This window comes from Macaca fascicularis, chromosome 12 (assembly GCF_037993035.2).
Source record: "Macaca fascicularis isolate 582-1 chromosome 12, T2T-MFA8v1.1".
NCBI classification, from domain to species: Eukaryota; Metazoa; Chordata; class Mammalia; order Primates; family Cercopithecidae; genus Macaca; species Macaca fascicularis.
In genome coordinates this window covers 96768580-96783611 of record NC_088386.1, presented here as the reverse complement: position 1 = coordinate 96783611, position 15032 = coordinate 96768580, and the positions used below count along the sequence as shown (strand labels likewise).

General features: G+C 41.5%; 1 protein-coding gene across 34 annotated transcripts in view; it reads left to right on the top strand.

Annotated features, from left to right (window-relative positions):
- The window catches only part of HYCC2 (hyccin PI4KA lipid kinase complex subunit 2), an 83590-nt gene that overhangs the window by 57217 nt on the left and 11341 nt on the right, over window positions 1–15032 (top strand). For 22 of the 34 annotated variants that reach the window (XM_074009675.1, XM_074009679.1, XM_005573885.5 and 19 more), the window contains 3 exons: window positions 7731–7826; window positions 12275–12391; window positions 12905–12992. In XM_074009675.1, the coding sequence (XP_073865776.1) occupies window positions 7731–7826; window positions 12275–12391; window positions 12905–12992 (301 nt within the window). The remainder of the gene's footprint in view (window positions 1–7730; window positions 7827–12274; window positions 12392–12904; window positions 12993–15032) is intronic. The other 12 variants (XM_074009699.1, XM_074009691.1, XM_045368366.3 and 9 more) reach the window with 1 other exon arrangement.

Here is a 15032-nt window from a genome sequence, read left to right as displayed (position 1 = left end):
CCTGTCAGGACCCATTTGTGGCCTCCAGAGACTGCTGGCATCTGTTCAGCTTGCCAGCTATGTGCAGGGCCTTCCCCTAGAGGAATGTGCCCCATAGCCATCTGCAGTCTTTGTCTGTGTTATTGGCATTTTATGCCTCAGAAGGTACAAAAAGAATATGTCTAAATTCAACCCATCTCTGCATTGCTGCAGTACCACCATGTCCACTCATTTCATGGACCCAAGTGATCACACCAGGTGACGACACAGGGATATTTGCCCATAAGTGCCAGTCACCTGATTCTAGAAGGAGGTTCTCCTGATGTGCATTGACATATCCTACTTATGCAGTCTTCAGATTCCCATAGTGGTTTCCATATGTCTGTTTTTTTCCATACAGACACCCCTTTAATAGGCCAGTTTTATATTACGTTTCTGCATGATCACATGGCCAGGCTACTGGCCACCACTCATGAGCTGATAAAAACCCAAACAGGTCAGGCATGGTGGCTCATGCCTATAATCCCAGCACTTTGGGAGGCTGAGGTGGGTGGATCACCTGAGGTGAGGAGTTTGAGACCAGCCTGACCAACATGGTGAAACCCTGTCTCACTAAAAATACAAAAAATTAGCCGGGCATGATGGTGGGCACCTGTAATCCTAGCTACTCGGGAGGCTGAGGCAAGAGAATCACTTGAACCCAGGAGGCAGAGGTTGCAGTGAACTGAGATCGTACCACTGTACTGCAGCCTGGGCAACAAGAGCGAAACTCCATCTCAAAAACAACAACAACAACAACAACAACAAAACAAACATAGCAGCAAACTGCATGCAATTCAGCCAACCTGCCAAGCTGGTAAGTTTTCACTTTTTTTTTTTGAGACGGAGTCTTGCTCTGTCGCCTAGGCTGGGGTGCAGTGGCATGATCACTGCTCACTGCAACCTCCGCCTCCCAAGTTCAAGCGATTCTCCTGCCTCAGTCTCCTGAGTAGCTGGGATTACAGGCGCATGCCACCATGCCCAGCTAATTTTTGTATTTTTAGTAGAGATGGGGTTTTACCATTTTGGTCAGGCTGGTCTCAAACCCCTGACCTTGTGATTCACCCGCCTCGGCCTCCCAAAGTGCTCGGATTACAGGCGTACATGCCCAGACTTTTTTTTTTTTTCTTTTTTTTTTTTTTTTTTTTTGAGACGGAGTCTTGCTCTGTCACCCAGGCTGGAGTGCAATGGCGTGATCTCAGCTCACTGCAACCTTCACCTCCCTAGTTCAAGCGATTTTCCTGCCTCAGCTTCCCAGCCCAGCTTTTTAAAGAATAAATCTTGGGCTGGACACAGTGGCTCATGCCTATAATCCTAGTGCATAGATTGAGGTCGGAGGATCACTTGAGGACAGGACTTCAAGAACAGCCTGGACAGTATTGCAAGACCCAATCTCTTTAAAAAAGAAACTGAGTGTGGTGGTACATGCCTATGGTCCTAGGTACTCTGGAGGCTGAGGTTGGAGGATCAAGCCCAGGAGTTTGAGGCTGCAGTAAGCTATGATTGCACCACTGCACTCCAACCTGGGCAACAAAGCGAGACCCCATCTCCTAAAAAAAAAAAAATTGTATTTCTTTCTCTAGCAGCACATAGATATCTTATTCTTTTTAATGATGAGTTATTATTCAGTTTTATTTATGTACCATCAATTTTTAGCCAATCTCTTATTGAGTAAATTTAGATTGTTTTCAGGTTTTTGCTATTATAAACAATATTGCTGGGAACACATTTTTTGTACATATATTTGTGTGAGAGCACAAAAAGTATCTGTAGGATAAATTCCTAGCAGTGAAATTGTTATGCTAAAGAATATCTGTGGCCGGGCACGGTGGCTCATGCTTGTAATCCCAGCACTTTGGGACGCCGAGGTGGGCGGATCATGAGGTCAGGTGTTCGAGACCAGCCTGGCCAACATGGTGGAACTCGTCTCTACTAAAAATACAAAAATTAGCTGGGCATGGTGGCAGGTGCCTGTAATCTCAGCTACTTGGGAGGCTGAGGTAGGAGAATCGCTTGAACCCGGGATGTGGAGGTTGCAGTGAGCTGAGATCGCGCCACTGCACTTCAGCCTGGGTGACAGAGCAAGACTCCATCTCCAAAAAAAAAAAAAAAGAATGTCTGCTTTTTTAGTTTGAGTAGATATTGTCAAATTACCCTTTCCAAAACAACTATACCAATTGAATGTCCTACTAGTAGTTTGAGAGTTTTTCCTCCTACTAACTGCCAATACTATTTTCAAAGTTTTTAATCTTGACTAATCTGATAGTTAAAAACTGGTGTCACATTGTTATTCATTATTGTTTTTCTTTACCTGTGAACTGCGTATTCATGTCCTGTGTCCTTTTTTTTTTTTGGCCGATTAGTGGGAGAGGTTTGTTTTACTGTATTGCCCAGACTGGTCTCAAATTCCTGGGCTCAAGCAATCCTCCCACCTCGATCTCCCAAAGTGCTGGGATTATAGATGTGAGGCACTGTGCCCAGCCCCGTTTTTCTTATTGAGCTGTGTATTTTTTTTTTTTCTTAGTGACTTGCAATAGTTCTTTGAATATTGAGGAATTGACACTGGTTTTTCATGTTGCATGTTTTCAGTTAATTATTGACTTTACATTTATTTTTTGAATTGAGATATAATTCACATACCATAAAATTTACCCCTTTAGGGAGCCAGGCGCGGTGGCTCATGCCTGTAATCCCAGCGCTTTGGGAAGCTGAGGCAGGTGGATTACTGGAGGCCAGGAGTTTGAGGCCAGCTTAGCCAACATGGTGAGACCCTGTCTCTACTAAAAATACAAAAATTAGCCAGGTGTGGTGGCGCATGCCTGTAATCCCAGCTACTGGGTAGCTGAGGCAGGAGAATCACTTGAATCTGGGAGGCAGAGGTTGCAGTGAGCCAAGATTGCACCTCTGCACTTCAACCTGAGACTCTGTCTCAAAAAAAAAAAAAAAAAAAAAAAAAGGGCCAGGCGTGGTGGCTCACGCCTGTAATCCCAGCACTTTGGGAGGCCAAGGTGGGTGGATCACAAGGTCAATAGATTGAGACCATCCTGACCAACATGATGAAACCCCATCTCTACTAAAAATACAAAAAAATTAGCCGGGCATGGTGTTGGGCGCATGTAGTCCCAGCAACTCGTGAGGCTGAGGCAGGAGAATCACTTGAACCTGGGAGGTGGAGGTTGCAGTGAGCCGAGATTGCGCCACTGCACTCAAGCCTGGCGACAGAGCGAGCCTCTGTCTCAAAAAAATAAAAATTAAAAATAAAATTTACCCCTTTAAAGCATACAATTGAGTGGTTTTTATTACTAGACATTTTACATGAGTGGATCCATACAATATGTTGCCTTTTGTGTATGGCTTCTTTCACTTAGCATGTTTACAAGGTTTGTTTCTGTGGTAGCATGTATCAGTACTTTCTTTTTATAATTAAATAATATTTCATTGTGTAGATATACCACATTTTATTTATCCATTCATCAATGGGTGGACATTCGAGTTATTTCTATTTTTTCTTTTTTGGCTATTATGAATAACTCTGCTCTCTTTAGTCTATTTGGGCTGCTATAACAAAATACCTTAGACTGGGTAATATATAAACAATAGAAATGTATTGCTCACAGTTCTGCAGATTGGAAAGTACAAGCTTAAAGTGCCAGCAGACTCAGTGTCTAGTAAGGGCTCATAGTCTCTGCCTCATAGATGGCACCTTCTAGCTAATCAAATTCAGGAGGGCAGAGCTGTCATGACCTAATCATTTCCCAAAGGCCCCATCTCTCTTTTTTTTTTTTGACAGAGTCTAGCTCTGTCACTCAGGCTGGAGTGCCGTGTCACGATCTCGGCTCACTGCACCCTCTGCCTCCTGGGTTCAAGTGATTCTCCTGCCTCAGCCACTTGAATAGTTGGTATTACAGGTGCGCAACACCATGCCTGGCTAATTTTTTTTTTTTTTTTTGGTAGAGACAGGGTTTCACTGTGTTGGCCAGGCTGGTCTTGAACTCCTGATCTCAGGTGATCCACGTGCCTCGGCCTCCCAAAGTGCTGGGATTACAGGCGTGAGCCACCTCGCCCAGCTGCAAAGGCCTCCCCTGTTAATACCACCATATTGAAGATTAAGTTTCAACATGAATTTAGACAACAACAGCTGTTTTGAACATGCATTCACAAATTTTTGTGTGAATGTACATGTTCAGTTCTTTTTAGTATATACTTAGGAATAGAATTGCTAGATCATATGGTAATTCAACACTTAACTTCTTGAGGAACTGTCATGCTTCTTTCCAGAGTGGATGTACCATGTTACGTTTCTACAACAGTGTATGAGGATACCAGTTTCTCTACATTCTCACACTTATTTTCCATCTTTTTGATTGTAGTCATCTTAATGGGTATAAAGAGTGATATGGCATTCTGGTATTTATTTGTTTTTGCTGTATGTTTTAGTTTTTTATATAGCCAACTTTATCAGGAATACACATACATTTTTTCCCCTGAAGCCAAATATGCTTTAGCTCTGCATATTTTTCTTTCTTTTTTTTTTTTCTTTTTTTGTTAAGACAGGGTCTTGCTTTGTTGCCCAGGCTGGTGTGTAGTGGCGTGATCATGGCTTACTGCAGCCTGCTGCCTAGAACCCCTGAGCTCAGGTGCTCCTTCTGAGCTCAAGTGCTTCTCCTGCCTCAGCCTCCTGAGTAGCTGGGACTACCACCATGTCCTGCTAATTAAAAAAAAAAGAAAAAAAATTGTAGCAACGGGGTCTCAATATGTTGCCCAGGCTGCTCTTAAACACGTGAGCTCAAGCAGTCCTCCCCATCTTAGCCTCCCAAAGTGCTGGGATTTCAGGAATGACCTACTGGACCCAGCCTTCTATTTCCTTTTTTTTTTTTTTTTTTGAGACAGAGTCTTGCTCTGTTGCCCAGGCTGGAATGCAGTGAGTGGCATGATCTGCTCACCACAACCTCCGCCTCCCGGGTTCAAGTGATTTTCCTGCCTCGGCTTCCTGAGTAACTGAGACTACAGGCGCGTGCCACCATGCCCAGCTAATTTTTTTATTTTTAGTAGAGATGGGGTTTCACTATGTTGGCCAGGCTGGTCACGAACTCCTGACCTTATGATCCACCCACCTCGGCCTCCCAATGTGTTGGGATTACAGATGTGAGCCACTGCGCCCAGCCCTTCTGTTTCTTTATAGTCTCTTTTTCATCCTAGTAAGTTCCTTAGATGTCTGGCAATCTTTTTTCCCTCGTGTTTAAGAATAGGGGAATAGGCTGGGTGCGGTGGCTTATGCCTTTAATCCCAGCACTTTGGGAGGCTGAGGCGGGCAGATCACCTGAGGTCGGGAGTTTGAGACCAGCCTGGCCAAAATGGTGAAACCCCATCTCTACTAAAAATACAAAAAAAATTGGCCGAGTGTGGTGGTGGGCACCTGTAATCCCAGCTACTTGGGAGGCTGAGGCAAAAGAATAGCTTGAACACGGGAGGCAGAGGTTGCAGTGAGCCGAGATCGTGCCATTATACTTCAGCCTGGGTGAGAAGACCGAGACTCTGTCTCAAAAAAAAAAAAAAAGTTGGGGGGGAATAAAAAATGAGAAGCTTTGACCATGTTAGTATATGGCTGATTTGAGCTAGTATTGGTACAAAAGTTATTGTGGTTTTGCCATTTAAAAAAAATAATTTTTGCACCAACCTAGTAACTGACTATAAATATAAACTTCACCATAGGATCTCACTAGGCCATTCATTTGGAAATTTTCCCAAATCCATATCTTTAAGTCTTTCCTCTTAGAGTGGTCAAATTCCCTAGAAACAACTCTTCTGGTATCTTAACTAGAGATCTTGTTGCTAGTATTTTGGTGGCCAAGTGGCAATATCTAGTCAGTTATATTTCACTTCACTTAATCTTCCTATTTTCTTTTTTTTTTTTTTTTTTTTTTTTGAGACAGAGTCTTGCTCTGTCGCCCAGGCTGGGGTGCAGTGGCCGGATCTCAGCTCACTGCAAGCTCCGCCTCCCGGGTTTAGACCATTCTCCTGCCTCAGCCTCCCGAGTAGCTGGGACTACAGGCGCCCGCCACCTCGCCCGGCTAGTTTTTTGTATTTTTTAGTAGAGACGGGGTTTCACCGTGTTAGCCAGGATGGTCTCGATCTCCTGACCTCGTGATCCGCCCGTCTCGGCCTCCCAAAGTGCTGGGATTACAGGCTTGAGCCACCGCGCCCGGCCAATCTTCCTATTTTCAATTTGGCATCCACCCCCATCACCGTTGGGGCTCCCAGGTAGAAATTATTTTTTATCCTTTCAGAGAATAAATCTCCATTGTTTTACCTAGATGTATGGAGAAAGTGAAGGGATCTGAAAGTATGGCTGCTTCCAGATCAGACTTTCAACTTGATTTTTAACTTTTCATTTTGAAATAACTTCAGACTTACAAAAAACATTGTTAAAATAGTACAAAGTGCTTCCATAAACCCTTCGCCATTCATCTGTGGGAAGCTTTTTAGAGGTACAACTTTCCTGGTTCCTACCCGAGGTTTTAAGTAGTTCAACTGGGTTAAGGCATAGAAGTGTATGTTTTTAAAAAGGTCTTTAAATAACTAATGTGCATCCAGATTTAGGAGCCACTTTCTTAGACATTATAAATGTTAGGAAAGCGTTTATTCATTCAACAAGTATTTATTAAACAATAATGTATTAGACACTGGTTGGACACTAATGATAGAGATTAATAAATCAGGGTCTTTATTCTAAAGTTGCTTATTACTAAATGGGAGAAAGAGACATAAAGGAATAAAATTATAATTCAGTGGGATAAATGCTATATTAGAGCTACACAGGTAAGGGACTGGTTTACTTTAGCAGAGAGAAGTAAGAAGGGCTTTATGGCTAAAGTAAAAATTTGATCTAGGACTTGAAATCTTATCAGGAATCACCCAAGTGAAAAAGTATATTCTATTAAGAAGGAGCAGCGAGCATTAAAGCAAGGAATTCTGATTGGTTACAGCATATTGTTGGAATGGTAAGAAGATTGATATAGTGTGGTATATGTGGTTGGTAATGGAGGGAAGTAAAGCTGGAGAGGAAGGATGAAGGTGGATTTTAAAGTACCTTGTAATAAGGACTTTGATTTTAAAGGACCTTGTGATAAGTTTGGATTTTATTATGAAGTCAGTAGGAAGATGGTAGACTTATTTATAGGGGAGTCATCTGTTCAAGCATGTATGATTGATTGATTTTTTGAGATGGAGTCTCACTCTGTTGCCCAGGCTGGAGTGCAGTGGCGTGATCTCGGCTCACTGTAAGCTCTGCCTCCCGGGTTCAAGCAATTCTCCTGCCTCAGCCTCCTGAGTAGCTGAAAAACAGGCTTGTGCCACCATGCCTGCCTAATTTTTGTATTTGTAGTAGAGACAGGGTTTCACCGTGTTAGCCAGGATGGTCTCGATCTCCTGAACTTGTGATCCACCCACCTTGGCCTCCCAAAGTGCTGGGATTACAGGCGTGAGCCACCGTGCCTGGCCTCATTTATTTTTTAAAAACAGAAACAGATGACAAGATGACAGCAAGGGATATGACTTGTAATAAGGATAATATAAACAGGAAATCTTTGAGAAAGATGCTATGTTGATCTGATTAAGAAATCATAAAGGTCAATATTAAGGCATTGTGATAACCAGTTGCTAGTAGAAGTAATTATTTGTAATCCTTTTAACCTTGCATTTGTTGTTTTTAGGTTTGAAGTCCTGAGTTTTCTCATGCTGTGTTATAATTCTGCTATTGTATATATGCCTGCCTCATCTTATCAATCTCTTTGTCGGATGGGTTCCAGGTGAGAAGAGTGATTATTACTAATCTTCATATTTATTTGACAGATATTTATTGAACACATTCTCTAAGCCAGGCACTCTTCTAACTTCTGGTAATACAGCAGTAAACAAAACTCAGGGAGCTTATATTCCTGTAGGAGTCCGTATCCTCATGAGGCTGTTTTTTTGTTGTTGCTTTTTTATGAGATAGGATTTCTCTCTGTCACTCAGGCTGGAGTACAGTGGCTGAATCATAGCTCACTGTGCCCTCGGCCTCCTTGGCTCAAGGAATCCTCCCGCCTGGGCCTCCCAAGTAGCTGGGACCACAGGTGTACACCACGACACTCAGCTAATTTTTGTAAAGACAGGGTCTTGCTATGTTGCCCAGGTTTGTTTTGAAGTTCTGGCCTCAAGCATTCTTGCCACATCAGCCTCCCAAAGTGCTGCGAGTACAGGTGTGAGCCACCATGCCTGGCCTTGTGCATTATGAAAATGTTTTCAGCATTAAAGAAATATTTTCTAGCTGAACATAGAGTTGTACCAAGACATCCAAATCTAAGGTTGTTTAGTGACATATCTTATCATTCCCTGGTTGCCTTTGTAAATCACTTTGAGATCTTTGAAAAAAATAGTGCTATATATATGGGAAAGTCTTAAGGAATGTGAACCTCTTCCCATACATTTCATAAATAACTGTCTCTGTGTTGGAGAAAGTGATTAGCAATAGTACCAATGATGTATGTGTCTCATTTGTATGTGGGGGGTGGATATTCTGTATCTCATGGATTATAATCTTTACTAAATCAGAATTTCTAATAATTTGGACAGACCTAGGCTGAAATCTTGTTCTGTCACCCAGGCTGGAGTGCAGTGGTGCCATATCAGCTTATTCAATCTTTGCCTCTCAGGTTTAAGCGATCTTCTCACCTCAGTCTCCTGAGTAGCTGGGTCTACAGGTGCCCACCACTGTGCTGGGTTTTTTTTTTTTTTTTAAATAGAGACCGGGTTTCATGGTGTTGCATAGGCAGGTCACAAACTCCTAGGATTAAGTGATCTGCCTGCCCTGGCCTCCCAACATGCTAGGATTACAGGTGTGAGACACTGTACCTGGCCTTAAATTTCTACTGTGGAAAAAATGTAGGCCAGGTGCAGTGGTTCACGCCTGTAATTCCATCACGTTGGGAGGCCAAGGCGGGCAGATCACCTGAGGTCAGGAGTTTGAGACCAGCCTGGCCAACATGGTGAAACCCTGTCTCTACTAAAAATACAAAAATTAGCTGGGCGTGGTAGTGCATGCCTATAATCCCAGCTACTTGGGAGGCTGAGGCATGTGGATGACTTGAACCTGGGAGGCAGGGTTGCAGTGATCCGAGATCGTGCCACTATACTACAGCCTGGGTGACAGAGTGAGAACTTGTCTCAAAAAAAAAAAAAAAAGAAAAAAATTTAAGTGATATAAATTAGTTTGGAGACAATGGATGTTTAGAGTCACAGAAGTTCAGTTATAGAAGGAATTCTGAATTCAGCCTTTCAAAATGATTTTTACTTGAGGATATCAATCCCCCAAAAAGGTTAAATGTTGTGTTCGTTTTCTATTACTGCGTAATAAATTGCCACAAATTGAGCAGGTTAAAACATCACACATTTATTGTTTCACAGCTTTTGTGGGTCAGGAATCCAGATGGCTTAGCTGGGGTACTCTGCTTAGCGTCTTACAAGGCAGCAGTTAAGATGTTAGCTGGAGTTGCAGTCTCATCTGAGGCTCAAAAGTTTTGTTGGCAGAATTGAGTTCCTGTGGCTGTAGGACTGAGGGCTTCAGTTTTTTGTGGCTGTGTGCTGGAGGCCATCCTTCGCTCCTTGCCACATTGGCCTCCCAACACAGGCAGCCTACAACATGGCAGCTTACTTCTTCAACATAGGAGGAGTGAGACTCCAGCAAGACCTGTTACCTTATGTAACGTACTCATGTACACATAATCATGGAATCCCATCACCTTTGCCTTATTCTATTGGTTAGAAGCAAGCTGTAGATCCTACCCTTGCTGAAGGGGAAGGGCATGACACAGTGTGAATACCAGAAAGATCATAGGGATCATGGCTCTCCAAGAGTCTGTCCACCACAAGTGCTTTGCTCAAGGTGACATGCTATTGTGTTACTGGGAAGAGATCCTGCTTAAACAAAACTTACTAATTTTTCCCATCTAAATTAGCTGTTACTTTGATTTTACAGATTACTTAAAAATATTTGTTTCTCTTAACTGTAATAACGTGATTAATGTCTAACAAAATTCTTGTCTCTAATTTAGATGCTGTTTAAGCACTTACTGCCTATCTGCAGATAAATTTATTTATAATTCATTACTTTAGGTTCATTAAAAGAAAACTGCCTGCTCTCTCATTGACAACATTATTGTGGCCTTCAATAGAATTTCTTTTTTCTTTTTTTTTTTTTTTGAGATAGAGTCTTCCTCTGTCACCCAGGCTAGAGTGCAGTGCCACAATCATTATACATAGCTCACTGCAGCCTCGAACTCGTAGGCTCAAGCAGTCCTTCCACCTCAGTCTCTTTAGTAGCTATGACTATAGGGATGTGCCACCATATTTGGCTAATTTTTAAATTTGTTATAGAGATGGGGTCTCACTGTGTTGTCCAAGCTGGTCTTGAACTCCTGGCCTCAAGTGATCTTCCTACCTTGGTCTCCCAAAGTACTGGAATTATAGGCATGAGTCACCACACTCAGCCTAATAGAATTTCTTAATAACAAAGATGATGGTGGAGTTTAGTGGTCCTCAAACTTTTGTTCTTTTGTTCATATATCCTCTACAGAATTTTGAAAAACTATGTACTCCTTGTACGTTGTTGACATTAAAGGTTTTTCATCCTATCTTAAGTAGGTAGAAATTATATAATTTCTAGGCCAGGCGTGGTGGCTCATGTCTGTAATTCCAGCACTTCAGGAGGCTGAGGTGGGCAGATCACCTGAGGTCACGAGTTTGAGACCATCCTGGCCAACATAATGAAACCCTGTCTCTACTAAAACTACAAAAATTAGCCGGGAGTGGTGGCACATGCCTGTAGTCCCAGCTACTTGGGAGGCTGAGGCAGGTGAATCGCTTGAACCTGGGAGGCAGAGGTTGCAGTGAGCCGAGATCAGGCCACTGTACTCCAGCCTGGGCGGCAGAGCGAGACTCCATCTCAAAAAAAAAAAGGAAAAAGGAAATGATGTAATTTCTAGTATGTAAGTATCGACATAATTAAAAAAATAACTGTTGGGTCACTGTTTTAAATGTATGTAATGTAAATACCATAATGATGTGATACCATCATCCATTTGAGGAATAAATGAAGAAACTTTTCTTTAATGGTCTAATATTACATTTATTCCTTTTTCTCCTTGAAATTAAAGGAGAAATTTCCATTCCCCTTTCGCCACATAGTTTTATCTTAATATAATGCTATTTTTATTTTATTTTATTTTTTATTTTTATTTTTTTGAGATGGTGTCTTGCTCTGTTGCCCAGGCTGGAGTGAAGTGGCGCGATCTTGGCTCATTGCAAGCTCCACCTCCCAGGTTCACGCCATTCTCCTGCCTCAGCCTCCTGAGTAGCTGGGACTACAGGTGCCTGCCACCATGCCCGGCTAATTTTTTAAAAATATTTTTAGTAGAGATGGGGTTTCACCGTGTTAGCCAGGATGGTCTCGATCTCCTGACCTCGTGATCCACCTGGCTCGGCCTCCCAAAGTGCAGGGATTATAGGCATGAGCCACCGCGCTTGGCCATATAATGCTGTTTTTAAATAGCAAGTCTTTTATTGTATATCTCTGCTACAAAAAATATATAAACAGAATTTAAAAAAAAATTTCCCAAGACCATAAGGCACTAAACACTAAAAAATGTCTTCTGGATTTACTATTACAATTATTTTACTAAATTAATTGATTAAATAATGTAGTATATTACAACTGTTGATCATTATCAAGCCTAACTTTTTTTGGAAGCATCACTTAATGAGATGAAATGGATGTTAGGGAGTTGTTTATAGTTGTTTGTTTAAAAATGGCCTCACAGACAACAGTATTTTGAAATGTCCTTTTGTTTTGAGATTTCTATACTTCCCATTAATTCACCCTGATACAATTTGGGTTGAGTGAAAGTTAGACATTTGTGTGTGTATGTGTGTGAAAAGAAAGAAGGATGATTGTGAAAGAGATGGTTAGCTATTTTAGAAAAGTTGCTTTTATGTGCAGTCCACTAGAATGAGTGCTTTATGAGAGCACAGATTTCATTTTTATTTTTTATCTTTCACCTGTTCACAACTGTATGCCTAGGCCCAGAACAATGACTGGTATATAACAGGCACTCAATAAATACTTGAGGAATGAATAAATTGAATAAATGAACTTAGGAAAACAAAAACTATTTTATTTAAGGAATCTGGAAATCACATGTTAAATAGTGTATTTTCCTAGGGTTTGTGTGAGTGGGTTTCCACGGCAACATGAAAAACATTGGAAAGAACTCTGTGGTCGAATAGTATTGGATCCTGAATTTATGGTGCAGCTTCTCACAGGGGTGTATTATGCCATGTAAGTAGGTGGAATGTAAAATTGTATGAATTCTTCCTAATGTTTAGAAACTTTGAAAATTTCTCTTTCTTCCTTATCAGACACAGTACTGAATCTTTTGTTCCATGACGGGCTTATCTTCTTTTTCTAATATGGTTTCCTTTTAGTACTTTTAAAATAGCCAAAATATAACACAACTAGTCATTAAAATTGGAGTCTAGAAATTGTCAGATTTTCTGTATGGAAGACTATCTCTACATAGTTCATAACCCAGGTTTTCATGAATGCATTAAGTAGATTAAATATCAGCATGTAATAAAAACCAATTTATGTGAAGAAACATTTGTAAACATAGCATTTAAAATCTGTTTTGTTTTTATAACCAAAAGTGGGATAGTTCACAAATGAAATGACATAACACTTGGTATGAAAGTTTTGCTTCACAACCAAAATAGTAGGATTTGGAACAATTTAAAAAGTTGTGCTGAAGATTAGATATTTGCTCAGGAGAGTAAATGATCTTCTTCTTCATAGGTATAATGGACAGTGGGACCTTGGCCAGGAAGTTCTTGATGATATCATTTATAGAGCCCAGCTAGAGCTTTTTTCTCAACCACTATTGGTAAGTTATTATCTTTACTCTTTATTAAATATACTTGTACCTAAAAAAGGTACTAGGTTAAAAAAGTAAGACAATCCAAATAATTAGGGGAAAAATTTTATTCCATGATAACAGTTGGTTAACTGTTAGAGAGAAAACAAAATAGGTTTAGGTCCTTTCCACCTTCCAGTACCAAAATAAAGTTCAGATAAAGTGAATAATTAAATGTTTTGAAATCCATTAAGAAAAGAGAGAAGAAAAGGTTCTAAATATTCAGATTTCTGGAGAAGGGATTACTTTCTAAGCATAAATGATAGGACAAGTCACTAAAATAAGTTTGATCCCCACCCTCCAGCCCCCACATAAACACTTGAATTCTAAGCCGTTAGGTTTTTGGGTTTTTTTTGTTTCTTGTTTTGTATTGTTTGTAGAGACAGGGTCTTTCTGTGTGGCCAAGGCTGGCCCCAGCCTCCCAGAGTGCTGGGATTAAAGATGTGTGACACCACACCCAGCCTATTCCATCAGTTTTTTTAAATTTATTTTTTATTTTTATTTTTATTTTGTTTTTGATATGAAGTCTGTGTCTGCCACCCAGACTGGAGTGCAGTGGCGCGATCTTGGCTTACTGCAACCTCTGCCTTATGGGTTCAAGTGATCCTTCCATCTCAGCCTCCCAAGTAGCTGGGATTGTAGGCACCACCATGCCCAGGTGATTTTTTTTTTTTTTTTTTTTTTTTTGAGACAGAGTCTCACTCTGTCACCTATGCTGGAGTGCATTTGCGCGATCTCAGCTCACTGCAACCTCTGCCTCCTGGGTTCAAGCAATTCTCCTATCTCAGCCTCCCGAGTAGCTGGGACTACAGGCGCGTGCCACCACACCTGGCTAACTTTTTATATTTTTAGTAGAGATAGGGTTTCACTGTATTAGCCAGGATGGTCTCAATCTCTTGACCTCGTGATCCACCCACCTTGGCCTCCCAAAGTGAATTTTTGTATTTTTAGTAGAGACAGAGTTTCCACTGTGTTGGCTAGGCTGGTCTTGAAATCCTGATCTCAAGTGATCTGCCTGCCTTGGCCTCCCAGAATGCTGGGATTACAGGCGTGAGCCACCACACCTGGCCTCCATCAGGTTTTTAAAAGCAAAATTAATATATGCAGGGCACAAACTGAGAAACATTTTCAGCAGTCATGATACGAATAAGCAAATTAATATTTCATTCTATGTAAAAAGATTTTGTACTCTCCCACAAAATAAACAAATCTTCAAATGGTAAGTGATCAATTGAAAAACAAATGTAAGGCTAGGTACGGTGGCTCACACTTGTAATCACAGCACTTTGGGAGGCTGAGGCGGGTGGATCATCTGAGGCCACAAGTTCAAGACCAGCCTGGTCAGCGTGGCAAAGCCCTGTCTCTACAAAAAAACACAAAATTTAAGGCCAGGCCCTGTGGCTCACACCTGTAATCCCAGCACTTTGGGGAGGCCAAGATGGATGGATCACGAGGTCAGCAGTTTAAGACCAGACTGTCCAAGATGGTAAAACCCCATCTCTACAAAAAATTAAAAACATTAGCGGGGCATGGTAGTGGGCGCCTGTAATCCCAGCTAATCGGGAGGCTGAGGCAGAGAATTGCTTAAACCCGGGAGGTGGAGGTTGCAGTGAGCCAAGATTGTGCCACTGCTCTCCAGCCTGGGCGACAGAGTGAGACCTCATCTGAAAAAAAAAACAAAACAAAAACAACATTAGCTGGGTGTGGTGGCGCATGCCTGTAATTCCAGCTGCTTGGGAGGCTGAGGCATGAGAATTGCTTTGAACCTGGGAGGCAGAGGTTGCAATGGGCTGAGATCGTGCTGCTGCACTCTAGCCTGGGTGACAGAGCAATACCTTGTTTCAAAAACAAAACAAAACAACGAATGTAAATATCCAGTAGTGGAGTGAGGAAGGCATTCTTTATGTTACAGTGGTAGTGTGAAACAACTCTGAATATCCCCTGAAGAAGCAGTTTGGTAATGTGTGTTTATTTCTTTGGCCCTCTATCCCATGTCTAGCAATGTATTCC